General features: G+C 51.7%; 1 protein-coding gene across 28 annotated transcripts in view; it reads right to left on the minus strand.

The window, feature by feature from the left end:
* Window positions 1-17840, minus strand: part of SSBP3 (single stranded DNA binding protein 3) — a 157970-nt gene extending 140130 nt beyond the window's left edge. For 17 of the 28 annotated variants that reach the window (XM_069480035.1, XM_069480030.1, XM_069480026.1 and 14 more), the window contains exons 1-4: window positions 17429-17606; window positions 16338-16410; window positions 16052-16113; window positions 13395-13479 (exon numbers count right to left, since the gene is read on the minus strand). In XM_069480035.1, the coding sequence (XP_069336136.1) occupies window positions 13395-13479; window positions 16052-16113; window positions 16338-16410; window positions 17429-17484 (276 nt within the window). In that variant the 5' untranslated portion in view covers window positions 17485-17606. Of the gene's footprint in view, window positions 1-13394; window positions 13480-16051; window positions 16114-16337; window positions 16411-17428 lie in introns of those variants that run through there. The other 11 variants (XM_069480023.1, XM_069480031.1, XM_069480016.1 and 8 more) reach the window with 4 other exon arrangements.
* Between the last annotated feature and the right edge of the window lie 9356 nt (window positions 17841-27196).

A 27196-nucleotide genomic window follows, 5' to 3' on the forward strand; every position in this document is an offset into this window, starting at 1 on the left:
TGGCCCTACCTTCTGATCCCACCTTCCTCCCAAGCAAGAGGCCTCCCTCCCGTCATCCCCAACCATTCCCTTAAGGAGAGTCTGTCCTTCCTGCCCGTCAGCACCCACCCCTGCCCATTCAGCCCTGACCCTCCACACCTGGGCACCTCGCTCCCCAGCTCTCACCTTCCACCAAGTGAGAACTTTCATTCCATCTGTCCCTCTCACTGGGACGCCCAGCGCGTGAGCAAATGCACTATACAAAGTTGTACGTCATTATTCACACGTGCTGGCGGCTCCGAGATCCCACCAGACTTCCCTCGCAGCCGTTCCCTCCCTGGGTTCTGTCTGCTGCCGCTGACCGTTTCCAGGGTGCTGCCCAGATAAGCCCCCGAAGGTGAGAGGATGGGGGAGACCCTAAAAAAGAACTCAACTCCACGGCTTAAAGTTGAAATCCAACCTCTTATTTACAGCAAAAACAAAGCTGCCAAATGCTAAGCCACACTTCCTTCAAGAAAGGAAGGATTTCCAACTAACCCTTTCAACTAAATCCAACGTGGGCTCTTTGCTGAAATCCCTCCTACTCTACAGAAGGGCCTTCTCGGATTATTTTCCTTCAAAAAAGAACATAATTTACACATCGAGTGTCTTTACTTTCCAAACCATTCAGAATTAGGGAAAGGGGGGAAAAACACGTCTGTTTCTATTTGAAACTGTCAAAATTAGCATTCAGTAATTAAAAATCACACCCTTTCTCTTAATAACCTAACCAGCATGATACAATCAGGTTGTGCCAACTCTTTAATCTAATTGACTAATTACAGATTTTAATTTAGTCAGTTACTGAACAACTGTTGACAATTTGTTTTCATTAGGGACAGAACAGAATAAATATTTAGGCTTCCAGTCACAAAGACTCCTGCGATCGGCGCTCCACCGTGACCCCAACTTCGGAGAGAGCTCTGGCTCCACTGGCATCCTCAGACACAGGTACCCACCGCGGCTCTCGAGCCACTTCTCAGCCACAGACCGAGCCAGAGCGAACCTTCCCACAAGTCCCTCTTCAGGCAAAAAAAACCGTAAGTACAAGCGGCGGCCTCCATCCCCAAAGTACAGGCAATTCCCAAATTCACACACGTCACTCAAGAAGTGGCAAACACTTAAACGCTGTGAAGAAAAATAAATTCAACGCTACATGTCACTGGCTTTTAAGCAACAAAATAAGTTAACAGTCAAAATAGGTTTATCTGCATTCATCTCACTGGAAAGCAAACTGTCACTGACATCTTTTTTTTTTTTTTTTAAAAGACACATGTTTACAGGTTTCCCCTGAAATGATCCAATTCTTTCAACGCGCATTTTCCCCCAAGGTCCTCATCTCCCAAAGTCATCCAAAAGTTTGTCAAAGCAGCAGTGTGGCTCAAAGATGAGCTGCGTTCAAATCCCAGCTCCGTTATCTAATAACTTCATAACAGCAGGCTTAGGGCTTCTCTGAGCCTTGGTTTCCTGATCCAAGCAATGGGATCAGAACAGCCCCTGCCTTGTGGAGTGTTACAGGGATTCGGTGTCACACCCACACACAGTGCCTGGCTGGGGGGAAACGTGCAATAAACGCTGGTCACCGCTGTTTCAGAAATCGCTCTGGTAGCCTAACTGTCCCCACGCTACCAATTAGGAAAGGAAGAAGACAATAACCTGTCAGAAGTTACAGAGCTACTAAGTGGGAAAGTTTGGTGGGGAAAAGATGACTTCTGGACTCGCTGTCCAGCGAGGCCAGCTCAGGACAGCAGGGACTCGCAACTTCCACCTTCACGAGTCTGCAGGGAGCGGGGGCTCTGCAGCATCTCCTGCAGCCGGGAGCTTCCACTCAGGGTCTTCCACCCCTCGAGCATCTACCCTCCTGGCTGCGTCCCCCTCACGGGGAAGCCCTGCCTGCCCCTCCCGGGGAGCAGGGTGCATGACCTACAGCGGGGCTCGGCACCTCCAGAGAGCACACTGTGCATCCTGACCTTCCTCTTCCTGACCTGGGAGAAGCAGGAGGCACTTCCCTCCACAGAAGCCAGCCCTGGCCCCCCAGGACAGAGCTAGAAGGCGCCACCTGCACTGCTACGTGGCTCCTGCTCAAGGATGCTAACGGGGTCTCCGGAAAACTTTTCTGAAGACTCTTGAGGTATCGCTGATATTTTTTAAGCTCAAAACGAATCAGGTCTTCCTCAACTGAAATGGGAACTGAAATTCCCAGTGTCTTCTGTTGACTAGAATTCTACCAACCTGCTATGCTCACCCGGGTCCCCCCGAGCTGGTGAGAAGCTCTAACCAGCGACTACAGGGTTTTTGTTTTTCACATTTCTTCATGAAAATTAATGGTGACTCAATGCATGCATGCAATCTCTGTGAGTAAAACATTTTCAAGCCTGGAATCCACAGGGGGTAGCAGGGGATTAATAAAAGGGGGCCTTGTAAGTGAGAGATGGAAAACCTGTTCTTTAAGTCACACAGGTCCCAAAGCAAGATGTTTTCTTCCTGGATGAAGTCACCGAAAATCAGCCTGGTTCTCTACCCTCCACACCAAGGAGCACCACCAGGTAAGGGCCCCCACGACCTGTAGGCAGGACTCTGGCTTGCCTATCTCCCACCTGGTCCTCCCAGCCCCCGTGTCAATCCACCCCAGGCCAGGCAGTGGGGCGGAAATTAGGCGGGCAAGATGCCAACTCTGGTATTAATTTTTAGGGAGGCAGCCTGGTCTAAGTAGTGAGGGGCCCTGCACGAAAAGACAAAGCCAAGTTGAAGTCTACCTTCAACGTGACTGCCTCCCTCTAAGGGCCGCCATTTCCTTATCTACACAAGAGAATGAAGACAGAACTTGGCCCACGGGGCTGTTCGGAGCCTGCCATGAGATAAAACCCAAAGTGCTTGGAATGGAGCCTGGCATACAGCTGGCACTCGATAATTGTTCGCTATTATTATCAGGTCTTCCATTTGTGAAGTGGGAAGAATGCCTCGCCCCTTCTATCCCTCACCAAGGACGCACCACCCCAACTCCCACGGAAGACTGCCCCTCTCTAGAGTCGGGGGGCCGGGGGCAGACGCTCTGATTGTCACCCAGACTCTGCTCCTCGAGTCCTCTTTGACGAAGATGCTGCTAGCAAAATCACAGCAAAGAAAGTATGTGGCCGCAGTCGACTAGATTTAAGTTCATTTTCTGTAGCTTGGGGTCAAAATCGACTGAAGCACTCTGGTGATCAGGTTTTCTGCAATTCCCTATTCCACGCATTAGCTCGCTGACAGAAATTCACTGCGGTATTTAAAGTGGCAGCCATCACAACTAACTCAAATTGTATTGGCTTCCCCGATGCTGAAATGCTCTGCTAAAACCATCAATTGGCCAACTCGGAGATAACGTGGTGGCTGAGATTCCCCGTCACGCTATAAAATCCCCTTCTGAAGCGGCTCCCCGCCGCGGAGATCCGCGGCGAGCCCTGCGCCCAGGGCCGCCCCCTGTAACACAAGCGGGCGCGGAGCGGGAGCTGGCCGCCGGGCAGCCGGCGCTGCCAAGAGGAAGGGCCTCCGGAGAGAGGATAACATTTTCTACTGGAGGCCTTCTAAAAGCCAGCGAGAAAAGACCGGCCCCGCGCACACGCCCGACACCAGGCCTGCCCACTGGGCCGTCTGCCCCCTCAGCGCTGGCCGGATGGCCAAAGCCACAGGAAGCTCTCAGCCTCTCCCAAAGAAAGCTGCAAAATTCCTAAAGGGTGGCACAGACACAGACGCAGGCGCCAGCCTCTTGGGTGGAGGTTTCTCAAGTCTGTGGCTGTCACGGGAATCAGGAGCCCAGGCGGCCTCAGACTTGCCGTGTCACTGTCCTACGCCAGGCCTCAGTTTCCCCATTGGGAAATTGAGAGGCTCCTTCTTGATATACATTCTACGATTTGCTGGTCTGTTAAAATTGGAAACAGCTTCTCAAAAGGGGACCGCAATTTACAAAGCATTTTCACGCGCTCTTACCTGACTTCTAGCCGGCCTTTGTTTCATGTCATTTCATCTCACGGGTGAAAGAACGAAGGCTCAGAGAGGCCAAACGACTCACCTGAGGTCATGTGAAAGAATCAGAACTTGTACCCTGGCCACCCAAGTCCAAACCCCGTGTACCGTACCTGACGCTGCATCGGGCCTCATCACGCAACGGCAGAGCCTGGCAGGCAGCGGGCACCCGGGAGTAACGGCCCACCGACCCACCGCTGCTCCGGTGCAGTCTGCAAAGCTATGCTCCGTCCACCCTAGGAGCTCGCAGAGCTGCAGCGGCATCCCGAGTGTCAGGGAGGTCAGCCCCCCCAGAGCATCCTCCCTCAAACAGCCTTTTGTGACCGGTAAGGAAGGATCAGAGGAAAACCTCAGACAGCGGCCGCGGGGAGCAGCCGTGCTTCTTCAGGTCAGAGGACTGGGAAACACAAGTGAAATGTCAGGCGCTTCACCCAAACACACAAAGGGCAGGGGACACAAAGCCTGCCCAAGGAGCTGTGCAAACAGCTGTCACCAGGAGGGGACAAGGAATTTGGGAGGCTGGGTCAACCTCGGTCAGACGGGATGCCCTGCGACCTATTCTCAGGATTCTCACTGTGGCCACAGTGAAACGACACCCTCCACAGGGGGCGGGGGACCCCACCTCAATCGCAGACAGGCAGGAGGGGCTACCCTGCGGCCGGGCAGCAGGGACAAGCTGCAGACTTCCCGGGCTTTGCCTAGAAAGCCATGTGGACCCGGCTATTGAGAAGCAAGTGTCCCTGCCCACACAGGCCCTCTCCAGAGTGGCCCAAGCCGTGGTCCCACCCCTTCGAGTGGGAGCTACTGCTGACTCAGCATTCAACAAGCATCTGTTGAGCGCCTTCTGTGTTCAGTGCACTAAGAATAAGGCAGCAAACTACAAAGACAAAGGTACCCAGTGCCTACCAGGCCCACCCTGGACACACCCAACAACTCTCTGCACACATAAATCACTCAAAACACACTTCCAGAAGCAATACTTATGTCTTCTCTGTGCAGTACGGTTGTTTCTTTCTCTGTAATTGCCAGTCATGACCCACTAAGTTGGTTTCACAATGTACTAATGGGTCACAACTCACAGTTTACAAAATGACGCTTCACCATGTGCCACTTGTCCATCTTCATTAAGACATGTGTTTAACACACTTGATGGCTGGGCAGGGATTAAAGCCTTCACTCTCAAGGTTCAGTCTTGCTTACCGACCTCAGAATGTATTCTCAAGACTCTGAAACAGCCCCAGGAATGGCAGACAGGGATGAAGATAAAGTTCCCACCGTCAGCTTTCATTCCAGAAGGAGGAATGGAAAAGCCACAACCTTAACTCAAATAACTCTCCATCCGGGCAGCCAATAACAAACGAGTAAGAGAGAGTTCCTGGGGCAGAAAGGAAGAAAAGAGGGGTGTCTTTTCACGGGAGCGGTTCTAGCAGGCCTGGCCGAGGCAGCCACATTCCAGGCTGGCACCTGCTCTACAGGATCAGCTGGCAGGGAGCGAAAGACCTCTCAGGTATGGCACCAAGCGGGGATCACAGAGAAGAGGTCAAGGCTTCAGGGAAAGAGTCCGTCCTGGATTCCTAGAACACAGGAAGTGGCTGGAAGAAGGGAAAGCAAACAACCTCGGGCCAGGTGCCACCAGCAGCGTCCACGCATCAACTCATTTCATCTTCATGAGCAGTACTGGGGCAGATCTGGAGGCTGTATGTGCGACACCCCCCCAATCACTCAGGGGTGCCTGAAACCCAGGGATCCAGGTGAGCAAGCATACGCTCCACAGGCACACGCCTCATGCCAAGATCACTCTGCCGCCACCCAGCTGTCAATCACGGTGAACACTGGTCATCAGAAAGCCAAGACTCTAACTAGATCAGAGGCAATAGGAGAAAAATGATAGAACACATTTATGTAGCGCTTACACTGTGCCAGGCGCCATTACGTAGTGTGTGTGTGTGTGTGTGTGTGTGTGTAAGCTCATTTAATCCTGAAGACAGCCTTACAAGGTAGGTAGACTTTATTACCCCATTTTCCACCTGAGGAAACTGAGGCACAGAGGTTACATGAGGTGCCCAAGTTCACGCAGCTGTTAAGTGCACAAGACAAAGGAAAAAGTCCTGGACCTTGGTTGCGTGTGAGTCCTAGTGGTGAACTCAGGCAGGGAGTCTTTCCTCTCAGGGCCTCAGTTGCTCTAATTGTCAGGCACCCGATTTCCATCATCTGCAATCCTGCTATTTACATCCACATTAAATATATTTCCTGCTACCACATGGGGTGGGACTGCTCATCTGCCCCCCCATCTCCGTCCTGACTCTGCATCCTGGTCTCTCAGAAGCACAAGGTCAGTCCACACGATTCTTTTTAAGCACCAGCATGTCCTGGATTGCATCTGTCACTGCAACTAGACAGCGAGCAGAGCAGGCGCTTGGGAACCTCAAAACTCAGCACTGTCTTGTGCTCCTGGTCTGGAGGCCGACTGATCACCCCTGAAGTCCAAAAAGAAAGACGCCAACGTGCACAGAACTAGCTTCCCATGGGCCTGCAAAGGTGACACTCCCCCCTTCCCAAGCTCAGCTGCTCTTTACGGCTCCTTTTTGGGACTCCTTCACATAATCAAATCAATCGGATAAGGTCTAAGTACCTGCCAGGGCAGGATATATCCCACAGGGGATGACGCAAGACCCCTTGTTCAGGGACTTCCAATCCTGTTCATCCTTATGAACATTACACAGTGTCTCACAGCACAACTGACTTCCCCTAGACAGCATCCCCTGCCTTTCTCACGGCCACCCCCATGGTGCGCTGCGCAAGGACGACCTTGTGCCTATTTTACAGTAAAGAGAGGCACCTTGAGAAAGGAAGGCCCTACAGCTACCAAGGGGTGTGACGCTGAAATTGAAATCTTAGATACCTGCTGATGCCAAGTGGCAAACCCTCTGGGCCTTACCATTTAGCTATGCCGTGGCCACACGCAGGAATGGGACAGGACTACTCTGCCCAAGACAGATAAGGGGCACAGACTCCTCAGGGGAGCATTTCTCGGTGCCAGCCTATGGGAGGACTGCCAGCTCTGCCCCTTGCGTGGGTGCAGGGGTGAGACAAGAGAGCTGCGATGGGATGGGTGGGGCGGGAGGGGTCCTGGAACCAACTCCCATGGATACTGAGGGATGACTGTCTTATATTACTTAACCCTCACAACCACCATGCAAAGAAATCACCATTCCCCCCATTCTACAGATGGGGAAACTGAGGATCCCAAAGTCCACCCAGCCATGAAATGTCAGAATGAGGACTAGAATTCAAATGGGAGTCCAAGCCAGTCAGCCCAAACCCTTGAAAACCCAGAAGATTCAAAGCCCAGGAAAAGAAATGCGTAATAGAGACAGAAATATTCCTAAAACTCATCTCGCCAAGGCTACAAAAAACCCATTACCCTGGCAAATCAAAAACAATCATGATTGTCTATTTGCTATAAGCTCCCAGCAAGATGTATTAAAGAAGTTTATGTGAATCGTCTAATGCACTTGTGCCGTGGTCAGAATTATTACCGAGCTAAAAAAGATTAATTTTTCTAAATACTGTAAACTCTCAGACACTATTGTGAAGGCTACAACTAGTGTAACATTTCTTGTTATCTTGGCTGTCAGGCCCTTGAGCACACACACCTCCCCACCACTTCTCCCTGTAAGACTCGAACACACACACTCACACACAGAGGCAGGGAAGCCGAGGAAAGGAGGCCAGACACCCTTGGCCTGGGGTCCCCCCAGAGATCCTGCCTTCTTTGCAAAACTGAGACGACCTAAGCGACGCTGCAGGGAGAGCTGGGTGTCTCCCAGCTCCCTCCGAGTGCCGGCTGGCACAGAGCTAACTCTCAGTCCAAGTTTGCAAATGCTTAGCTAACAAAGATGGCATTATGCAAAACGCTGGTGCACACTGCTGGTCTGGGAGTTCAAATGAAGTGACCACTGCCAAAAACTTTGTTTGGGTCCTCACCACTACCCCTGCCCCCCCCCACCTCCCGCCTTGAAATAAAGGGCAAGGATTTGCAATTTAGGGTCTTGCCGCCACTTGAAACCCATTAAGGTGGCTGCACTGCTCGAGTTCTGGCAAAATGCAATTCCAGTTTCTCATTTAATGTTTAATTAGCTACCGATGGAGGAGTCTGGCAGCCTCTGGGGTTAAGAGGAATTGCAGAAAAAAGGGTGGGAGCCCAAAGAGGGCACTCAACACCAAGTCTAAGCTCCGAGGGGAGTGGAGGAGGAAAAAAAAACTGTGTGTATGCTTTGTTTTTTTAATCTGCCATACAAGGGTGCCAAGGGTCAGTGCCAAAGGCAACGCCGTGAACTTGCCAGGACCTCTGGGCAGATAGCTAGGCTGGCTTATCGCGGGGGAGAGCACACCCCCAGCTCCCTGGAGCCCAGCTGCAGGCCTCCTCTCCTACTCTTGCCTGCACTGCCACCCTCTCACCCCCTCCCCCACAGGGTTCTGGCAAGCGTGGACACTGCCTGCCTGGCAGGAACCTCAGCTCAGCACATCCAAGGAGAGCCCTCTCAAATATCACTTTGCTATTTCAAACCCACCAAGGACGCTGGACCCCTGCCACACAGCCTCAAATACCTCAGCTCACGCCCACGCCCACAACTCTGGGGGCACTTTTCTACTTTAACCAACCCTCCCCAAAACAAAGTCTCACAGCAGGGGGTGCAGGGTGGGACCAGCAGCATCCTGCTCTTATGGGGCACAGGGCTAAGGAACCCAGCACAGCTGAGCTGGGAATACACAATGGCCAAGCTGAAAGGGACCTCAGGCCATCAAAGCAGGGAAACTGAGGCAAGCAGGGAAGACTCGCCAAGGTCACAGGACTCCATGTCCATTTCACTCCTAAAGTTCTTTACTGGAGCTCACAGAGAGGCTTGGGGTTTGCAGCAGCAGCCCATGAACCTCCTGAAATCATGCACAAAGTCTCCTTTATGAGGACACGTGCATTTTCTGGAAATAAAGCCCATAGCTTTTATCACATTTTTCCTGCCAAAAGTTAAGAGCCGCTGCACCATAACAAACTCCCTTCCCGGTGTTCAGGTCTCACCTCTGCCAGTGACTCTGCGATTCACCTCTCAGGGGCTTCAGTTCAACTCTGTTAAGTTCATTTCTTTAGTGAACATGTGTTGGGCACCAACCAGGTGCCAGGTACACTTTAGGTCAAATGCCAATTACTTCTCCCTGTTTTACAGGAATTCTCTACCAAATGAATGTCATCAAAAGCTGAGGGGCTTGGGGTTCAAAGAACCAGTCTGTGAACTGGAAAGATGGGGAATTTCAGTCCCAGCTCTGCCACCATCTGGCTACGTGCCCTGGGACCAGTCACCTAAACTCCAGGCCTCAGTTTCCTTATCTGTAAAATGGGGATGAGATTTTATAACAAAACCCAACCAACAAGGCAGCTGTGAGGTCCAACCACAATCCAGGCGAAAATGTGTGACAAAGAGTAAAGCCGACACGAGCAGTGCAAGGACCCATCACCATTCTCTAGCGTCTTCGGCTCAAAGGCCACTTCAGGGCTGTTCCTACTCCACTCATTTCTGGCCACCAAAAGGAAAACACAAAATTAGCTACTACAAGGAGGAAAAGGATTGCTGATAGTTTGAAGGCACCAGAGACACTTCCGCTAACCCCGCAGATCCACCGTGGAGCAGATGGAAGTGGAGAAGGCGGTCAGGACACCACCTGGACACAGTAAGAGACACCCAGGCAGTCAGGAGTGTCTGCCCTACAAAGGACAGGACCCAGACAACCTAAGAGAACCCAAAGGGAATGCCCCCAGGGGACCCCACAGGACTCTGTCAATACTGAGAAGCACTGCTCTGGCCTGAGGGCAACAGCGAGAAACATCCCAAAAAGGACCCTCCTCCCATGGCCCAGGCCCTCTTCTGATTAAGGCCGACCAACTTCACAGAAAAGCCCCCCCAGATTCTGAATCTCCTTGAGCTCCATGTGCTATGTATGTGGTCAACATCAGGCTCTCGGGCTTAGAAACAATAAGCCAAGAAAACTTGAGTGGCCAGATATGAGGGGAAAACAGACTGGGACTCAAATAAAAAGGCGCCAATTCAAAGCGAGTCTAAACCCCCTCCCCACCGAGGCCCTACAGCCTGGCCTTGACCTGGAACTGAACCCTGGTCCAGCCCTCAGGAAGAGGACAGGACTTGCCAGGATCACAATATCATTTCCCGAAAAGAGCTGGGACCTCAAATGGAAGACCCCGGTCCTTTCCAGCCCCACAGGAATCAGGACTCTCTCCTCGTGTCCGGCCCCCATAAACACTCCACACCCAAGACTGAGTCTGCTATCTGGGCTGTACAAACTCCCCATACCATGAGGATCTCTCAGTCTCCTTGATAGAAAACAGAAGGTCAGTTAACAGACACTCTTGTTTACACTCCACTTGATTTTCTAGGAAGGATTTAAGGCAACTAGTTAACTGACATTAAAATCACCTTGTTCAAGATCACCCACAAAAATTAAGTCACCAAAAGAACACCTTCCAATTTTCCACTGGCTGTTCCAGCCCAGGATACTCACTGACCTCAAATTACCCATGCATTCTTACCTTTACCTTAACTCCTTTATCCAATCAGCATGTGTGCCTACTACGTGCCAGGTATTGTTGGAGCTGCAGAGATGAATAGTTCATGGTCTCTACCATGGAAAAAATTAAGAAGCTGCAGCCAAAAAGACAAACCTAAATGAGAAGTTAGCTGGAACAGCACAAACACTGTGAGGCCAAGCCAGGCGGTGTCAGGAACACCCGTTCTGGAGGCAGTCACGAACTGTGTGTACACTCTGACTCTACTACTTACCAGCTGGGAATTAACCTCTCTGTGCCTCAGTTTATCTGTAAAATGGAGTTAATGGCATACCTTCTCTTACTGGGCCACTGGCAGGATGAAATGAGGGACTGAACCTTCAGCACTTAGCACAGTGGCCCAGCACATGGAAAGCTGCCAAAAGGGGCTTTGCATAGGTGGGCTTTATAGACATTGAGATGAGGAGGTGATCAAAGTGTGCAAAAAACTATCATAAAAGTTCTCCAAGAAGAAGACTCTAAAAGGCAGACAGGATTTGAATGGACAGGAAAAGAACGCATTCCAGGCAAAAGGAAGAAAATCCAGTAAGAAGCTATTATAATAATTCTAGCAAGAAGGATGAGGGCTAACGAGATGGCAGCCATGGGAATGGAGAAACAAGATGAAGATCTGAGAAAGACAAATAAAAAAGAGGGTTCTTTTTCTTAATTTTCTTATGTATTTCTTAATTTTCCAGTTGCTTCTCTGCTGCCACCCCTCCAATTCAATGCCATCCCATAACCCCTTCGTAATCCTCACTCATCCATCACTCTATCCCCTCCTCCCACATGACCTGACTCGCATGCAGGCCACAGGACACCAAGCAGAGCCCAATCCAGGAAAAAAGGTTTTGATTGCCAAACCCATGAATCGTGGGCTTCAATGAGTGTGGCATCATGTCTTCATAGCATCTTCTAAATGTCAGTGCCACTCTCAGCAATCCCTACAGAATTCTACTGCCACTCCTTAGCGAATTACTGAAAGCAAACCCGTGTTCAAGCTTACACTGCCGCCATATCGTTTCAAGATGGCAGAACACACCACAAGCTGCCAGAGAGAGTCTCACATTTACCGGTGCACCAAGCTTGGTTAAAACTCAACTTCTCTGAAAGGTACCAGCAAAAGATAGCATAGATACCCTATATTAAGAGATTGGCTTGAAATAGGCATACCCACCCATCCCTCCACTCTAAAATAAAGCCACTTGCATAGTAGTCAAAGACTAGCAACAAAGCGTTGGCCATCCATAGATTTCAAAATTCTTTTTAAACCACAAGGTTTTTACTAGGTAGAAAGGTCAAATTCACCAACTATTTTTAAATGGCTGCTGTACCTCTTCACCTCCCCCAACCTCCAGTTCAGGAAACCCTATCATCGTTGCCATGGGATTTTCCCAGAAGAACCACATCACAAGTGAACCAGTCACCTCTCCCTCTTGCTACTAAAGTTTGTGAGGCCAGAAGTACCATTCATTCACCAGCTTCTCTTTTTCAATCCTGAAGAGTGCCAAAGAAATGGTCAATTTCCTCAGTATTCCACTCCAAGGGCATTAACTTTGCAGTCACAACAAAATTGCATCACAAAACCAGTGTGGGCCTCCAGCTGAGTCTCTAACTCCTCCTATGACAAGAGAAACTTTCACCACGAAGACATTCATGGTAATAGGATCTGACCACTTGTGAAACTCAACCAGAAGAGTTCTGGTCTCCTAGGCCAGTTTCAACCTCTGCATGCAGGGAACTCGGGTGGCCTGGCAAGTGGGTGGGACCTGATGATGGCCAAGAAACCAACTCCCATGGACTCCCAGGACCATTCCTACCCACTTCATGCAGAAGAGCAAGACCAAACAGATCACACCTACTATGTGCACATGCACACATATACTTAACCATCTACAGGGCCAACAGGAAGCAAGAACTAGAAGGAGAATACAGAAGACTTTCAGACACTTCCCCTTCCATCTCCCCCAGACAGATCCTAAACTGTTTTGTCAGATCATAAAGTCTGCCTCCAACCCAGGTTTGGAGCCACTTTTTTTTTTTTTAAGGGGACTGCCATGGGAGATGGACACATGGCAGACATCTCTCTTGTCATAACTTCACAAATCTTAAGGAACTCATCCAAGTAGAAATTGAATGATAGGGTAGAAGGCAGTAGAACCTGATGACATTAACTATCTTCATAAGAATATTTTGGGCACAGTATTATGGACTAGCTGAGGATCTCAGAGTACACAATGTCATAGTATATACAACTTAAGCCCCTCGACAAACACACACACACCATAAATTGAAAGATGGATCTCTGGAAAGTACAGCAAGAGTCCATTCCACCAAATTCTCACTCAATTACCCCTTCTACACCAAAACACAAGTTTCATATTGGCTTTTTTTGGTCACTGTCAATTTTTTCTTAAACCAACACCAAAGAGGCTCAGTCCCCTCCAAACTAACTGTCCACTCTAAACATAAACCTCACAGGGTGCTGAGCCCTGCACAACACCATTTAATTCTCCAGATAGGTATCTGCACTCTTTCGCATAATTGCAACATTAAGAAACACCATTGGCCAAGTTAGAACACTGCTGGAGGATGGTATGGTGGGGAGGGCGGCAGGGAGGTGGGAAGGGGAACAGAAAGAAAGGCAAGGAGAAAATAAAGACCACTGCCAACTGGCTGTGTATTTGCTTCTGCTACTAAAGAAGTTAGAGCCATCCAACCCTGTAATTATTGCTAGGATTAAAAATTTGTTACTCACGTAATCATGAAAGGCTTTTGCTTCACTTGAATGTTCACAAGTGTCTCTCCTTTCAGGAGCTGCACAGTAAAGGTCCCAAAATACGCTGCAAGTTGAAAAATAAAATAAGATCAAGTTACTAATCATGACTTGTGCACACAACGGCAAGTGCACAATGCATGGTGCTAACACTACCAGGTCTCCCAAAGGCTCAATCCCACCTTACCAGCTTTTATTGGGCAACCTCAGCCTAAAACGGATTCAACCTCTCCTGCCAAGCCAGCGATTTGTAACAACAGTAAACTTCTCATCTCCAAGCACCTACTATGTGCTGATGCCTCAAACCCATATTGCCCATGTCTACCATATACCACAATGGAGGCAATTTTCTCTCTACTTTACACATGTGGCAACTGAAGCTCAGAGATTACTACAACCCACTCATGGATGCCCCGGTAGGACAGGTAGGAATTTGGATAAGAATTCATGCCTGTCTCATCTGCATTCCTTTTACCACCCAGAACCAAAATGGCTGCATATCATAAAAAGGTTCAAGCGTCAGAGTCAAAACACAGCTATGATTCATATTTGCAGCAATCTGGGTGACTCTGGCAATAAAGAAAACCTCACAGGTTCTTAATTCCAGAGCCCACATCCCTGCCCTTCCCACCTCACCCCCAACTCCTACCCAAGCCCTCCCCCAAGGAATTCTTATGCAAGAACCACTCCTCTCTCCCACCCACCAAAAAATACAAATCAATGAGCCAAAGGAGAATTTACGGGACAATCGAGCATCTTGTCCTTTCACATTGAAACAGAGGGCCCTCTTCAGAGAAGCACCTATTAGGGAAAGGGAGTAGGCCTAGAAATATCTGTCTCACCCCCCACCATGATTTTGTATGGTCACTCCAACACTTTGTATTAAACGAGAACAGACATGTACGTCTTTTGTCAACCAGTATCGCCTCAAACACACACAGAAAAGTCACTGGTATTAACAAGAGGCCTTAGAAACTCTCCACATCAGGAGCCCAAGGTCCAGGGATGGAACCAATTTGAAGGGTAAAGTGAGCATCAGAACCAAGGTCCAACTCCCAGTCCAGAGTTCCTGTCCCTGTCACAGACAGACAGCTCTGCCAGTGGTCAGACAACCATCTCACTCAAGGTGTGTGAATAATGCAGCCCGCCCTCGTGGGATCAGTTCCACTGCTTCCTCCCACTCCAGGAAGCCGTGGTCATTTGCTCAGTGTCCAGTTGCAGGAGGTAACTTCCAACAAACAGGACCACAGGCACAACTACTCCACGTCACCACCGCCTGAGCTCAGCACAACAGACTCTACATGCCTGGGGCTGAGACGAGGATGGAGACATTTCAGGGGATTCTGGATATGACAGGAAAATCAGGAATTTCTACTAGCTGCAGAGGGGGGCTAGAGAACATTCCTTTCTGCCTTCTGGAGCTGCACACATTTGATTAACTACACACATTAAAGTTTTTAAGACTACAAATTCCCCAGCCCTTTCTAAGTAACTTTCTCTCCTAAACCTAAATTCGTACAAGATCCGAGATGATGAGACCTGCCAACCCCATCCACAGCCTCCCTCTAAAAACAACTACAGAAAGCCTATCACCCACTCCTACAGGTGGAATCCTTAGGCCACACAAATGTCTCCAACACCGGCAGTTTGGAGGTTAGCAGAAGTAATTAAAAACTCATTTTCTCTGCACAAGTTAGAACAGACACTTCATCCTCCTGCTGTTCAAAGAGACTTGAAACAGTAACCTGAGCTGGCAGTCAGGTAAATGTGCTAAGATCCCAACGACAGGACACTACGTTTTCCTGAACTCCACCAAAATATCAAAAGCCGCTCTGCTTTCTTTTCCCTTTCAGAAGGATGTCAAAGACTCCAGCAATCGGTGCCACAAAACACCCAGGTCACACACTCATGGCAACTGGCTCCCACTGACTCTAGGCCTCCCTTCCTGCCTACCCCAAACTCAACACAGACCAGCCCTGTGGCGGCCCCATATCCACAGAGACAGCCCCTCACTACAGGCTACAAGCACTCTGTGAGGTAGACTCTGACCAGTTAAGGTTCTTGGTAAAATAAAGCTTTGTGGTTTTGGGGATGCTTGGGGGGGAGGGGTAGCTCTGTAGAAAAGGAAGGTCCAGTCAGTCTGAATCAGTGTCTTTAAAGGAAGTGGCAGCCCTTTCTTGCTTTTTCTCAGGGTGCCTGGAAAAGGCCCCAGTAGACGTCCTCTCTTAAGATTTTTAGCTCATAGAAGAAAACGGAAGGGACAGGCCAGTTGTAAAATAGACCTGGTATCCCTTCCACTCAGCCCCGCCCCCACTCCTCTAATTAAAGCAGCATGCAGAATTGACAAAAATCCTGCAAGGATTTCTCAAGCCCCCTGCCTAGTGCTCCAGAGAGAGATGGAAATGCAAGGAGTTCCTAATCCAACACCACAGGTTTAGTCATTTTTTTAAAAAAACTTTTGGGCACATCCTCCTCTGCCCTTCTCCTCCTCGCCCAGCTGAGCCCGAGCGCCCAGAGGTGCCCTGCTCTGCAGGGCGCTGAGGGCGAAGGGTGGAGGGTCTGCTCCAGGCCTTCTTTGTTCACTTGGACCCAGGGCTCAGAACAAAACAAACACACACAAAACTATCACACAAACTTACCACCACCACGAGTGCAAAAACCCAGGCGGTTCTCCCAACGTGATGTTTTTTTCCCATCGAATCTGGAAAAGAGAGAGGGAAGGCAGCTTAGAGGAGCAGAGAAGAGGGGGTGGACTGGGGGCTTCCCAGAGCCAAAAGGCTGTGAAGACCAACTAACAATAAATGCCAAAAGGTGATAAAAATTCAAAATGGTGGCCACAGTGGCTGCTCTTGAAAACAAAGGCTCTAAGAATAGTGGGGAGGAAGGGGTGTCAAGAAACTGGATGCTGGGGGGAGTCCCACTCACCTCCGATAAGAAGGTCTGTGCAGATTTCTGTGCTCCTACGTGCAGTAAATATTCGTAGACGTATAAAGCTAACCTGGAAAGTGGGCAGAGGGCAGAGAGAGAAGGCGTCAGATCACACCGGGCGCTCGCTCCTGCACCCTGCCAGCCGACTCTGAGCCCCGTCTGCGCTGTCCCATTGTGGTCCTGACCAGAGGTAAGCAGCTAGCTCACCCCAAGCTGACTGCCGGTGCTAACAGTTAGGGGGTGGGGACCGGGCAGCGCGTTACCTCAAACCGTGGGGGCTGGAGAGCAGCCCCCAAACTTGAACTTCCAAGTGGCGTCAGGGCCAAACCAACCTAGGTCTCTCAAACTCGAAAGCCACCAACCCTACAGCCACCCTTCTTTTCACGACCCACTCCTTCTCGCCACCCTCTACCCAGCTTTGGAGGTCCGGGGAGACTCAGCCCCGGACTCCGGGTACTTGGCGCGCTCTGGAGAGGGCAGCAAAGCGCCACCCTCACCACCTCCCCCCAGAAACAACTGTCCCCCAAGCCTAGGGCCAAGCCGGCGCCGCCGTCCATGCCCAGACCGGCGCCCTGGAGGGCGCGGAGCGGCGGCGAGACCGAGGGCAGGGAAGGGAGAGCGCTCCCGGCCGAACAAAGCCCCCGGCACGCACTCCTCACGCCGCGGGCGGACAAAAGGAGCCTTCGGGGCTACATAAGCCACGCGCCCCCTGCCCGCGCCCGGTGGGCAAAGTGCGGCCACCGCGGTGAGCGCCTGGCTGGGGCGAGCGCCCAGGCTCGCTCGGGGGACCTCGCCCACCCCTCACCGCGGGCCCCCGCGCCCGGCCCGCCCCGAGGCCACCAAGTGCCCCCTCATCGGAGACTCCCCCCGCCGCCCCTTCCCTGATACCCCAACCTCCGCCGGCTCCCAACAATGGGCTCTCCCACGCCGCCCGCCGCGGCCCCAGGAAGGGGCCAGGCAGGCGGCCCGGGGACCCGGGGCCCGAGGGCGCAACAGCCCCCCGGCCCCCGCCCGCCCACCTGCCTGCCTCCCACCGCCCGCCCGCAGCCCGGCGGCGGCGCTGCCGCCACTTGCAAAATAGGGCTTACTTTTCCCGAGCCTGCCCGTCCGAGGGCACCGCCGAGCCTTTGCCTTTGGCAAACATGGTTTGCAGGGAAGAGGGCGCCGAGCCTCACCGCCGCCGCTATCGCTCCGGCTCTCCCGAGCTGCCCCCTCGCTCCCGGCCCCCTCCCCGGCGCTCGCTCTCTCGCTCGCTCGCGCTCTCCTCGCCGCGCTCCCCTCCCTCCCCCCCAGGCGCTGGCTCCGCGCTCTTTCCAGCTGTCAAAGCGTCAGCCCCGGCCGCGGCCCCATCGCCCTGGAACTCCTCCCGCGCCGGCTCGGCCTGGGGTGCCGCCGCCGCCGCCGCCCGCACGGCCGCTCGCTCGCGCGCCCGCTCGGCTCCGCCTGCGCCGCCCTCTGCGCCTCCGGCACCGCTGCCGCCGCCGCCGCCGCCGCTGGTCTACTCGGAGCTCAACCGAACGTGGCTACCCGGGCGAGGGAGCGAGGCGGGCGTCAACGTCCCGCGATTGATGGCCGCCTGGGCCAATCGGCACGCGCGGGGGCGGGCCCGGGCCGGCCCGGGAGGGACGCCCTGTCAGCGCCCGGCCCCGGCAGTCCCCGCTGCGGCCGCCTCCGCGGAGCCGCTGCCCTGCTCCTGCGGGCGAGCTGGGGGTGTCCGGGGGCGCGAGCCTCTCTTTTCTGCAGTTGGGGCGGGGGGTGACGCGAACCGGGCTGGGGGCGCTCTGGTCTCCAGCCCCAGCGGGGAGGAGGATTTGACCCGCGCTCCCCGCGGCGTGGACCCCCGGGGGTGGGGGGCGCTGCGGCGGCGTCCGAGGGGAGGGGGCGCAGACCCCCAGCGGACGCCGCTCGCTCCCTCCCGCCATGTCCCTCTCCCTTATCTGCCCCTCGCCTCCCCCCCACCCCCGCTGCGGCCCGCGCCCGCCCAGCCCTTATCTCGCCCTCCCCCTCGGCTGTCCTCCCCCTGGGCTCCGACCCGGACCCACTCCCCAGACTCCAGCCCGGCCCCCCGCCCGCCCCGCCCCCGGTCTTCCCTCTCGCCCAGTCTGGCTTCCGAGCGCCGGGCCCGGGGCTCGACGCTGAGAGCTGGGCGGCTCGAGCCGGCGCCGAGGCGCGCGGCTGCTCCTTTACTAGATCATTAAAATACTTTGGAAAACCCCAAAGTGGAGCCGCGCGAAAATGGCCCTTGGCGTGCCTTGGGGAGTCGAGGGGAGGGGACGGGGGACTTGGGCTTAGAGGAGGGAGAGTGATTTCTCCCAAATTTCCAAGGTTTGCCAGCCCTGGCAAGTTAGCCCCTTGGCTTCCCTAAGGGAAGGGGTGCCGTCCCGGGGTGGGGGGGTGTCACCTGCGCGCCCTGCGACGCGGAATGCGCGCCACAGAATTGTGCAAACTTCAAATAAATGGAGCTAAATTGGGGAGTGGGAGACGAGAATCAGGCGTGGGGGGAGGGGAAGCTTCCATTGTCAGTGACCCAGGTGTACAATGGGAAATTGAGGGGGGGGCTGGCAGAGTGACCCAGCTACTTGCTGCTGATTCCTTTCTGCCCACGCTGAGAACCCAGAAGACACACTGTGTGCCCCTAATAAAAGACTCTTAAGACCAGAAACCGGCGAAATAAGGGAAGGCTCCCCCATTTTCAGACTGTTTTTAGAGTGCGGTTCTCTTTAAATGTGATAAAACACTGTCGGCACTGTCTCTTTAAAAGAGTCAAGCAGAAAAAGCTGTGTAAGCGCTGATTGGCTGCCTGTTTGGATACATCTTTAGGGGAGCCTTGAAACTGTTAGCCTAGGTTGATTTTTTTTTTTTTTTTTTAACTGCGCTGTTCCAATAAACAAGTAACGCCCCTCCCCCTAACATGCCTCTCACCAAACAATTAAAGGATAGGTCAGTGTCCTGGGGAAAACACGTTTCAACTAGGAAAACTCAGAACTAGGTTTCAACAAAATAAACAATAATTCCCTACCATTAAAGTTTGCTTATTTTGATGTGTAGAAGAGAGAAAAGGGGCTTTTAAAAGAAATGCCCCGCAGCAAACGGATCTGCATTGGTTCAGGAAGGAGACTCTGGGTGCATTTTTGGAATAATATTCTACTCAGTGTAACAGCCTTTCTAAATTAGAATACAGCCAGGCCTGCGGACACCTCTAGACTGACTCTGCTCTCTGCTGAGACCCAGAGCTTACAGGAGAAAGGAGCAGAAAAAGGGAAGGCTGAAGCCTAGTTCATGGGCGCCTGTTTGTTAGCCCCTACTTTAAAGGTTGTTTTGTGAATGAGGGAAGCATGAAGGTTGGAAGGAAGTTGAAATACAACGATAGGGGAAAGAAGGAAATAATTACAGTTATTTTTTCCCCTGGGCAGTTAATTTAATAGGGCTAACTTAAGGTACCTTAGAGCCCACACTAATTAAATTGGCCTGCTCATACCCTTCCCCTGGACTTCCTTCTGTTTTTGATGGGCCAGGAATGGCCAGGTATGGCTTGTCAACAGACTGACTCACAAGAAGCGTGACTCATCTTGTGTCCGTAAGGCCCACAAATGGTGAGTATCGGTTAGGTCCCGGCTGAAGGAAAACACTGCCCTTCTCCAGCCCTACTCCATCCGCAGTCTGTACCAGGTTGCCGTGCCCTGTCAACGTCAGGGCTGCAGCACAAGCATATTTATTTGCATATCACTTTCCTCATCCTTCAAATGGCAAAGGGGGTTAGAAGATCTTTAATATTTCTTCATTGTCTGCTGTTCTGTGATTCTTAAGATTGCCCTTCTATATTTTTCTCTCCCCAGCCACACCCTGGAAAAAGGACTGGTACCTCCTTTCTGACATGTGTGGCAAGGAGAGAAGATAGTGTTTGGAGACCCTAGGCCAGGCACTCTGTCCCTGGGGTCTGCCCTTGGCTGGGGCTTGACACAGAATGAAGCTTCACGTGGGTTGGTAGGCTGGTGATGGAGCTAAAAGAGAGGGTGGGAAGGCCCAGGCAGAGAGAGCACGGAGGGTTTCTTACCCACCCCTTCGTTCCCCACTGCTGGCAAGAAGGGTGCTCACTGGTTCCCTGGAAGCAGGACCACTCAGCAGCCCCAACTAGTTGTGCAGCTGCTGGCACAGTCATCCCAAATGTGGTGGGATCAGAAGCAAGTCTGAACACCCAAGAACAGCACTCGAGGCCCCAGCCTACTTTTCCCCACTGATCCTCCAGTCCCCACCTCCCCTGGGCCATGTCTTTGGGCCTGATGTCTCTCTGCCTGGGATGCCTCCTGCCCCCACTTCCTTCCTCAACAATTTTTTAAAGCTAACATCCCCTCCAATACCATCTCCCCCCATGAAAGTCTCCTGCTTTCTATTCCTGCGGCAAAACCCATCCTTCTGCCCCTCTGCTTTTGTCTCTTTGCTTGAACCTCCATAGTAGCTCTCTACTCCTTCTACCCATTGTTGTATCTCGTTGTTTACTGTCTGTCTCCCCCCACCAGACTGGGAGGGCAGGATCTAAGTCTGAGTCATCTGTGTGTCTCCAGCACACAGCACAGGTTCAAAATCTGTGTGTATATTAACACTCACCGTAGACACCAGGAGCTACAGGAGACCTAGAGAGGAAAAAAAATCACCCCATCCCCAAAGCTCCAGGGGCCCAGTGGGGAAATAAGAAATGGACAGCACCAACAATAGGATTAAGATAAGGCCACTCCCTCAGCTTGGCTCCACCCACCTAAGCTACAGCCACCTGGAACTACTGTACTTTCAGTTCCCAGAATGACCATGCCATTTCACACATCCACACTAGACTCATGTTCTGTCTCTCTCTCCCCCCCCTTTTTCCCCCTTTCCCTCTCTTTCTCTTCCCTCTCTCCTGTCCTTCCTTTCTTTTTTTTCCTTCTTTCTTTTAGGACTTGTTTATTGGACACTTACTGTGTACCAACCACTGTTCTAGGCACTGGGTAATAAACCAGACAAAAATCTTCACCCCGTGGAGCTCACACTATTGTGAAATTCCCTGGCCAGGGCCTCTTCCTGTGATAGACTTCTATTAACACTTCTAAAATCCAGCCTGGGCAGGTAGCACCTCCTCCAGAGAGCCTCCCCAAGGTCCCTCTCTGAGCTCCCAGTCTGGGTCAGGTGTGCCTTCCTCTGACCATGACTGATTGCCCTTGGCCACACTGCATGAGTGTGGTTCAGGTGTGCATTGCCTCTTTGGGAACATAACTCCTCGGGGTCAGGGAATGATTGTCAGTCCCCTGGGGACCTCTGGGGCCCAGCAACAATGGTAAGAGTAACAGAAGGACAAATGAAGAACTGAGTGACCAGATGTGGAGGGAGAGGCAGGTGTCGTGGGAGTGGGAAAGAAGGAGAGGTGAGTTCCAAGCTTCGGCTAGAATGGCCACTCCTTCCTTCCTCTCTCAGCTTCCAGAAACTGGGGCAGCAGAAATCCTGGGCTCTGGGACCAGGTTGGTGGGGTCCAGGCCTCCAGAAGGTGGTAGTTGAAGGCAAGGGGCTTCAGGCCCATGCGCTCCTCCCAGAGATTGTGTTTGCCAAAGATGCCAGAGACCTTGTTTCCTCTCCCTGGTTGGAAGCTCTATTTCAGTGTTCCTCACAGCTGCTAGGAGGATGGGGGCTCCCTTAGGGGCCGTTAGGATGGAAGCAGAGCATCCAGCCCATCCCCCACCTGCACCCAGCATGCTCAGTCCTGGAATTGCACAGAGACGCCTCTGATCAAAACCTCAGGCTGCTCCCCAAGGCAGGCTTGGGCCCAGGCTGCTCAGCCCTGGTTTAGCAGAAGTTTCCCCAAGGGATCAGGGGCCTCCACAGAAGGAATGCAAACTCCAGCACCCAAAGGCCCAGCTGGCTTCAAGGCCTGGCTTCACTGCCTCACTGGCAGACTTTGGGCAAGTGATGTCCCCTCTCTGAGCCTCAGTGTCCTGTCTGTGCAAAGAGGATGGCAAAGCCCATGCCAAAGGCAGGCTGAAAAGACAAAGTGAGAGTCACCCACTAGGCTATTGGTCAGTGTAGCCACTTTGGAAGGTTGTTTGGGAATCAAGGGAGGTAGTATTGGGGGAACTGTTTGAATTTTGAAAGTTGTAAAAGATTACTACTCCTGGTGTTATTAACATATGGAGCCAGCAAACAGAGAGGTGCTAAAGAAGAAGGAAATGGATTTAAGTTTAAAATCAAATCTGTTTTGGCCAGGGGAGATGGCTCACACCTGTATTCCTAGCACTCTGGGAGGCCGAGGCGGGAGGATTGTTTGAGCTCCGGAGTTCGAGACCAGCCTGAGCAAGAGCAAGACCCCGTCTCTACTAAAAATAGAAAGAAATTATATGGACAGCTAAAAATATATATAGAAAAAATGAGCTGGGCATGGTGGCGCATGCCTGTAGTCTCAGCTACTCCGGAGGCCGAGGCAGGAGGATCACTTGAGCCCAGGAGTTTGAGGTGGCTGTGAGCTAGGCTGATGCCATGGCACTCACTCTAGCCAGGGCAACAGAGTGAGACTCAGTCTCAAAAAAAAAAAAATAAAAAAAATCAAATGTGTTTTGAAATGTCTTCTGATAGATACATACTTGTACTGAGCCACCTTTCATAGCAAAACAAGTTTTAAGCAATACACAGAATGGGTTTAGATCGACCTAGAAAGCACCTACTATGAGCTTGGCCCTGAGCCAGGGACGCTGGGAGGTACAAGAAAGCCCAAGGCAAGGCCCTATTCCAGTAGCCTGGAGAGGAAACTGCCGCTCCCTCCTCCTCCGCTCCGGAGTGTCTTAGCCTTTGAGTTCACTCACATCCCACCCTCCGTGAAGCCTTCTCTAGAGTCTCAGTACTGGCCTACAGTTCCCCCTTTCATTCCCTTAGTGGCTGTGGTCTTTGCAGGGCAAGTCCTCTACCCTGTTTGGACCAGCACAGCTTTAGTTTCAATCACCTGCCATACCTTTGCTCTCCCTGTTCCCCCTGCCTGGAACACTTTTCTCCCAGATAAAGGCTTCACTCCCTCCTGGCTTCCTGCAGGTCAACATCACCAGAGCCCCTCTCTTAGTAACCTCCATAGTATGGCACCTGACCCCATCCTGTTCTGTTTTTCTCCATAGCAACCATTACCACCTTATATGTTTATTAATTTTTCTTACCTATTTCCCTCAAAACTGAAGCACTCTGGTTTTATCCCCACTTTTAGAACAGGTGCTCAGTACAGAAATGATTACACATGAAATAAAATAATTCATTAAATAAGGGCTTCCTGAACATCTGGTATGGATGGGCTGGGCATCATGGTAGGTGCAATGGTGAACAAGACAGTCATGGTCTCCTTCCATGTGGAGTTTACAGCCCAGCAGGAAAGACAAGGGTTAATTCAATAGGCACACAAATAAATATGTCATTGCAAGCTGTGCCAAGTGCTAGGAACAATCGGTAGAGGATGCTGTAAGAGCAAATAATAGCAGAGCAAATAATAGCAGGGCAGATGTAGTAGGGGAGGGGTGGTGGTCAGGGAGGGCTTCTCTGAGGAGGTGACATTTGAGCTCTAAGGAAGTGTGGGAGTTAACCTTGCAAAGGGGAGGAGGAATGTTCTAGGCAGGGAAGGAAGTCTGTGCAGCAGGGAGGAGCCCTGCCAGGTGAGGTTATTGATAGCTGGTCCTTGTGGCAGAAGCAGAATCCCCAGTAGTTTCTGCAGGTGTCCCTTGCCCTGGTGTCAAAGAAACTCCAGGGCAGAACACAAGAGCTCCTTGGCATAGCTGAGAGAAGATGCTGTCAGGTAACACTGAAGGAAGTGGGTTACTGCTGCAATGTCTAGAGCGAAACCTGAGCTGACCATTTCACGCCCATTAAGATAACTATTAACAAAAAAAAGAAAGAAAGAAAGAAAGAAAGAAAAACAAATATTGGCAAGGATGTGGAGAAATTGGAATTCTTGGGCACTATTGTGATGGGAATGTAAAATGGTACAGCCACTGTGGAAAACGGTATGGTGGTTCCCCAAAAATTTAATCATAGAATTAATCATATGATCCATCAATTCTACTTGTAGGTATATACCCAAAAGAACTGAAAGCAGAGACACATATATTTGCACACTTATGTTCATAGCAGCATTATTCATAAGGGTCAAAAGATGGAAACAACCCAAATGTCTATCAAGAAATAAATAAACAAAATGTGGTATATACACACGGTGGAATACTATTCATCCTTAAAAAGGAAATAAATTCTGACACGCACTGCAACACGAATGAACCTTGAAGACATTATACTAAGTGAAATAAGTCAGACCCAAAAGGACAATACTGTATGATTCCATTCATATGAGATGCCTAAAGTAGCCAAATTCTGAGAGACAGAAAGTGGAATGGTGGTTGCCAGGGGCTGGGGAAGGAGAGATTGGGGAATCAGTGTTTAATGGGTGCAGAGCTTCAGTTTGGGAAGATGGAAAAGTTCCGGAAATGGATGAGGATGACAGTGGCACAGCAATGTGAACGTACTTAATGCCACTGAACTGTACACTTACTTAAAAATGGTCAAAATGGTAAATTTTATATTATGTATATTTTACTACAATTTAAAAAGGGGGGAGAACTGGACAGAGAGCTCTGAGGCAGGGCACAAGGATGTCCAATATGGGATGTCTTCAGGCTTCAAAGAGGGCACCTAAAAGGGGGCACCCAGGCGAGCCCAGGGGGGTGGGCTGGGGTAGAGGGGTCAGGGAAAGCTGTCTGCAGGAGGCCACGTCTAAACTGAAGTTTGAGCAGGAGCGGGGTGGGTGGGTGAGGAATGTGTTTAAGACAGAAGGGACTGCAGGTTAATTAATTTTTTCACCTGAGGGCCTTGGGTGTCAGGCTAAGAAGTTTGGTCTTTCTTTCGCCTATAGGGGCTTCAACTGGGAGAGTGGCCTACCTGGGCTCCAGAAAGAGCCCTCTAGGGGCCCCTGTGGAAGAGGTGAGCCGGAGGGCAGGCAGGGGGCCGCAGCGGCAGTGGGGCAGCAGCACTGGGGATGGGGGAACGCAGAGGAACTGGTGGGCGAGAATTTCCTGGGCTCGGTAACTGACCAGGTGTGGGGGTGTCGAAGATAACTCCCAGGCTCCCAGTGTGAGTGCTGGTGGTGCCATTCGGGCAGACAGGGAGCCCCGGAGGGAGCACGTCTGGGGGTGGGGTGTATGATGAGGTCTGTCTTGGACAGGTTGAGTTTGCAAAGCCTGTTAGATGCCCAGGTAGAGACGTCCAGGAGACAGACAGATGATGAGTCCGGAGCTCTGGAGGGAAGTCTGGCCTGAAGACACAGTCTAAGAAGTCATCCACACCTAGTATTTAGATTCAAGCCCCAGGGAGTAGCCAAGATGACCCAAGCACAACATGTGAGAAAGAAGAGCCGTGAACATTGCGCAGAGCAGCGTGGGACGCGATCTCGGAGAGGCGCCGATGTCTCGAAATCTTCATCCTCCCACTTTCAGGGCTCCATTTTCTCCTGGTTATCCCTCTTCCCCTCTGACTGTTCTTCCTGTTACTCTTTAAAGGATTCTTTTGCTCTAGCCTCCTCTTAAAATTTTATTAGTCAAGGTATTGCTGATATAATGTTACATAACACACAGCCCCCAAATCTCAGTGGCTTATAATAAAAGCCATTTATTTCTCACTCACAGATCTGCAGTCAACTGAGTGGCTCTGCTTTCAGGGTGCAGCTGCCATTCTGGGGCACAGATGAAGGGCAGAGGCTGCCTAGCATGTTTCTTTCAAAGTCAGAGGAGGACCAGAGGCTGCGCCAACCCATGCCAGCCTCACGCCTGCTCTGCTCCCAGGTCCCACGGTCAAGCCCAGGATCTGTGGGGCAGGGAGCGGGGTGAGTATCTGCTGAACAGTAATAGAATCTACCACCAGTGGGCTTCTCTCAGGCTCTGTCCTAGACCCTCTCTCTCTCCTTGGGCAGGTTCACCCATGTGCATGGCACTGGCTGCACCCAAACCTTGACAACAACGACTCCTGAAGCCACCCACTGGCCTGGATCTCCTTCCTCAGCACCACACCGTATCTGTTCAGTTGAGGGCATTTCCATCTGGATGATCTTGGGCATCTTCAAGTTCATGAGCCCAGAATTGGCCTCCTTTTTTCTCCCCACCCAATTCCTATATTCAGTCTCTATCTCTGCACATGGCACAGCACCTCCCTGACCTTCTGGGCCAGAAACATGGAGGTGGTCTCTGCTCCTTCTCTTTTCCCTGCCAGCCGGTTCCAAGCTTGGTCCACTGGATTTGGCAAATGTGCCGTGTTCTGTGCACTCCCTCCCCCTGCACTCTCACTGACACAGCCCAGCTCTGGAGTGTTGCACGGCCGCCAGCTGGCCTCCCTGCCTTCAGAACGCTCACCCGCTCATCTGCCTTCCCCCCACCAGCCAGAGAGATATGCTTAAGGCACAGATCTGCCCATGTCATGACCCTGCTCAACTCTTCAGTGGCTCCCCATCTCATACAAGGTAAAGCCCAAGTTCCTCAGCACTAAAGGTCAAGGCCCTTCACGATCTGGCTCCTGTCTGTCTCTGCAGCCTGTTGCTTGCCAGGGATTGTCCTGGGTGCTGGGGATGGATGTGTGAACAAGAGAGCCACGGTCCATATGGGGGAAGCAGACAACTCCATTAGTACTTACGATACAATGGAACAAGGGGCATGGTGGCGTGCACAGTGCAGGGTGCTAAGCTGGTCCATGGGCCCAGCGAAGGTGGTCTGGAGGAGCTGACCTAGAGGCCAAGAAGACCAAGGAGGATTGCCCATAGGGCAAGTGGGAGGCAGTCCGGGGAGGGCACCCAGGGAAGACAGCACTTCGAGGAGAGGGTGGTC

Source organism: Eulemur rufifrons, chromosome 8 (genome assembly GCF_041146395.1).
Source record: "Eulemur rufifrons isolate Redbay chromosome 8, OSU_ERuf_1, whole genome shotgun sequence".
NCBI lineage: Eukaryota > Metazoa > Chordata > Mammalia > Primates > Lemuridae > Eulemur > Eulemur rufifrons.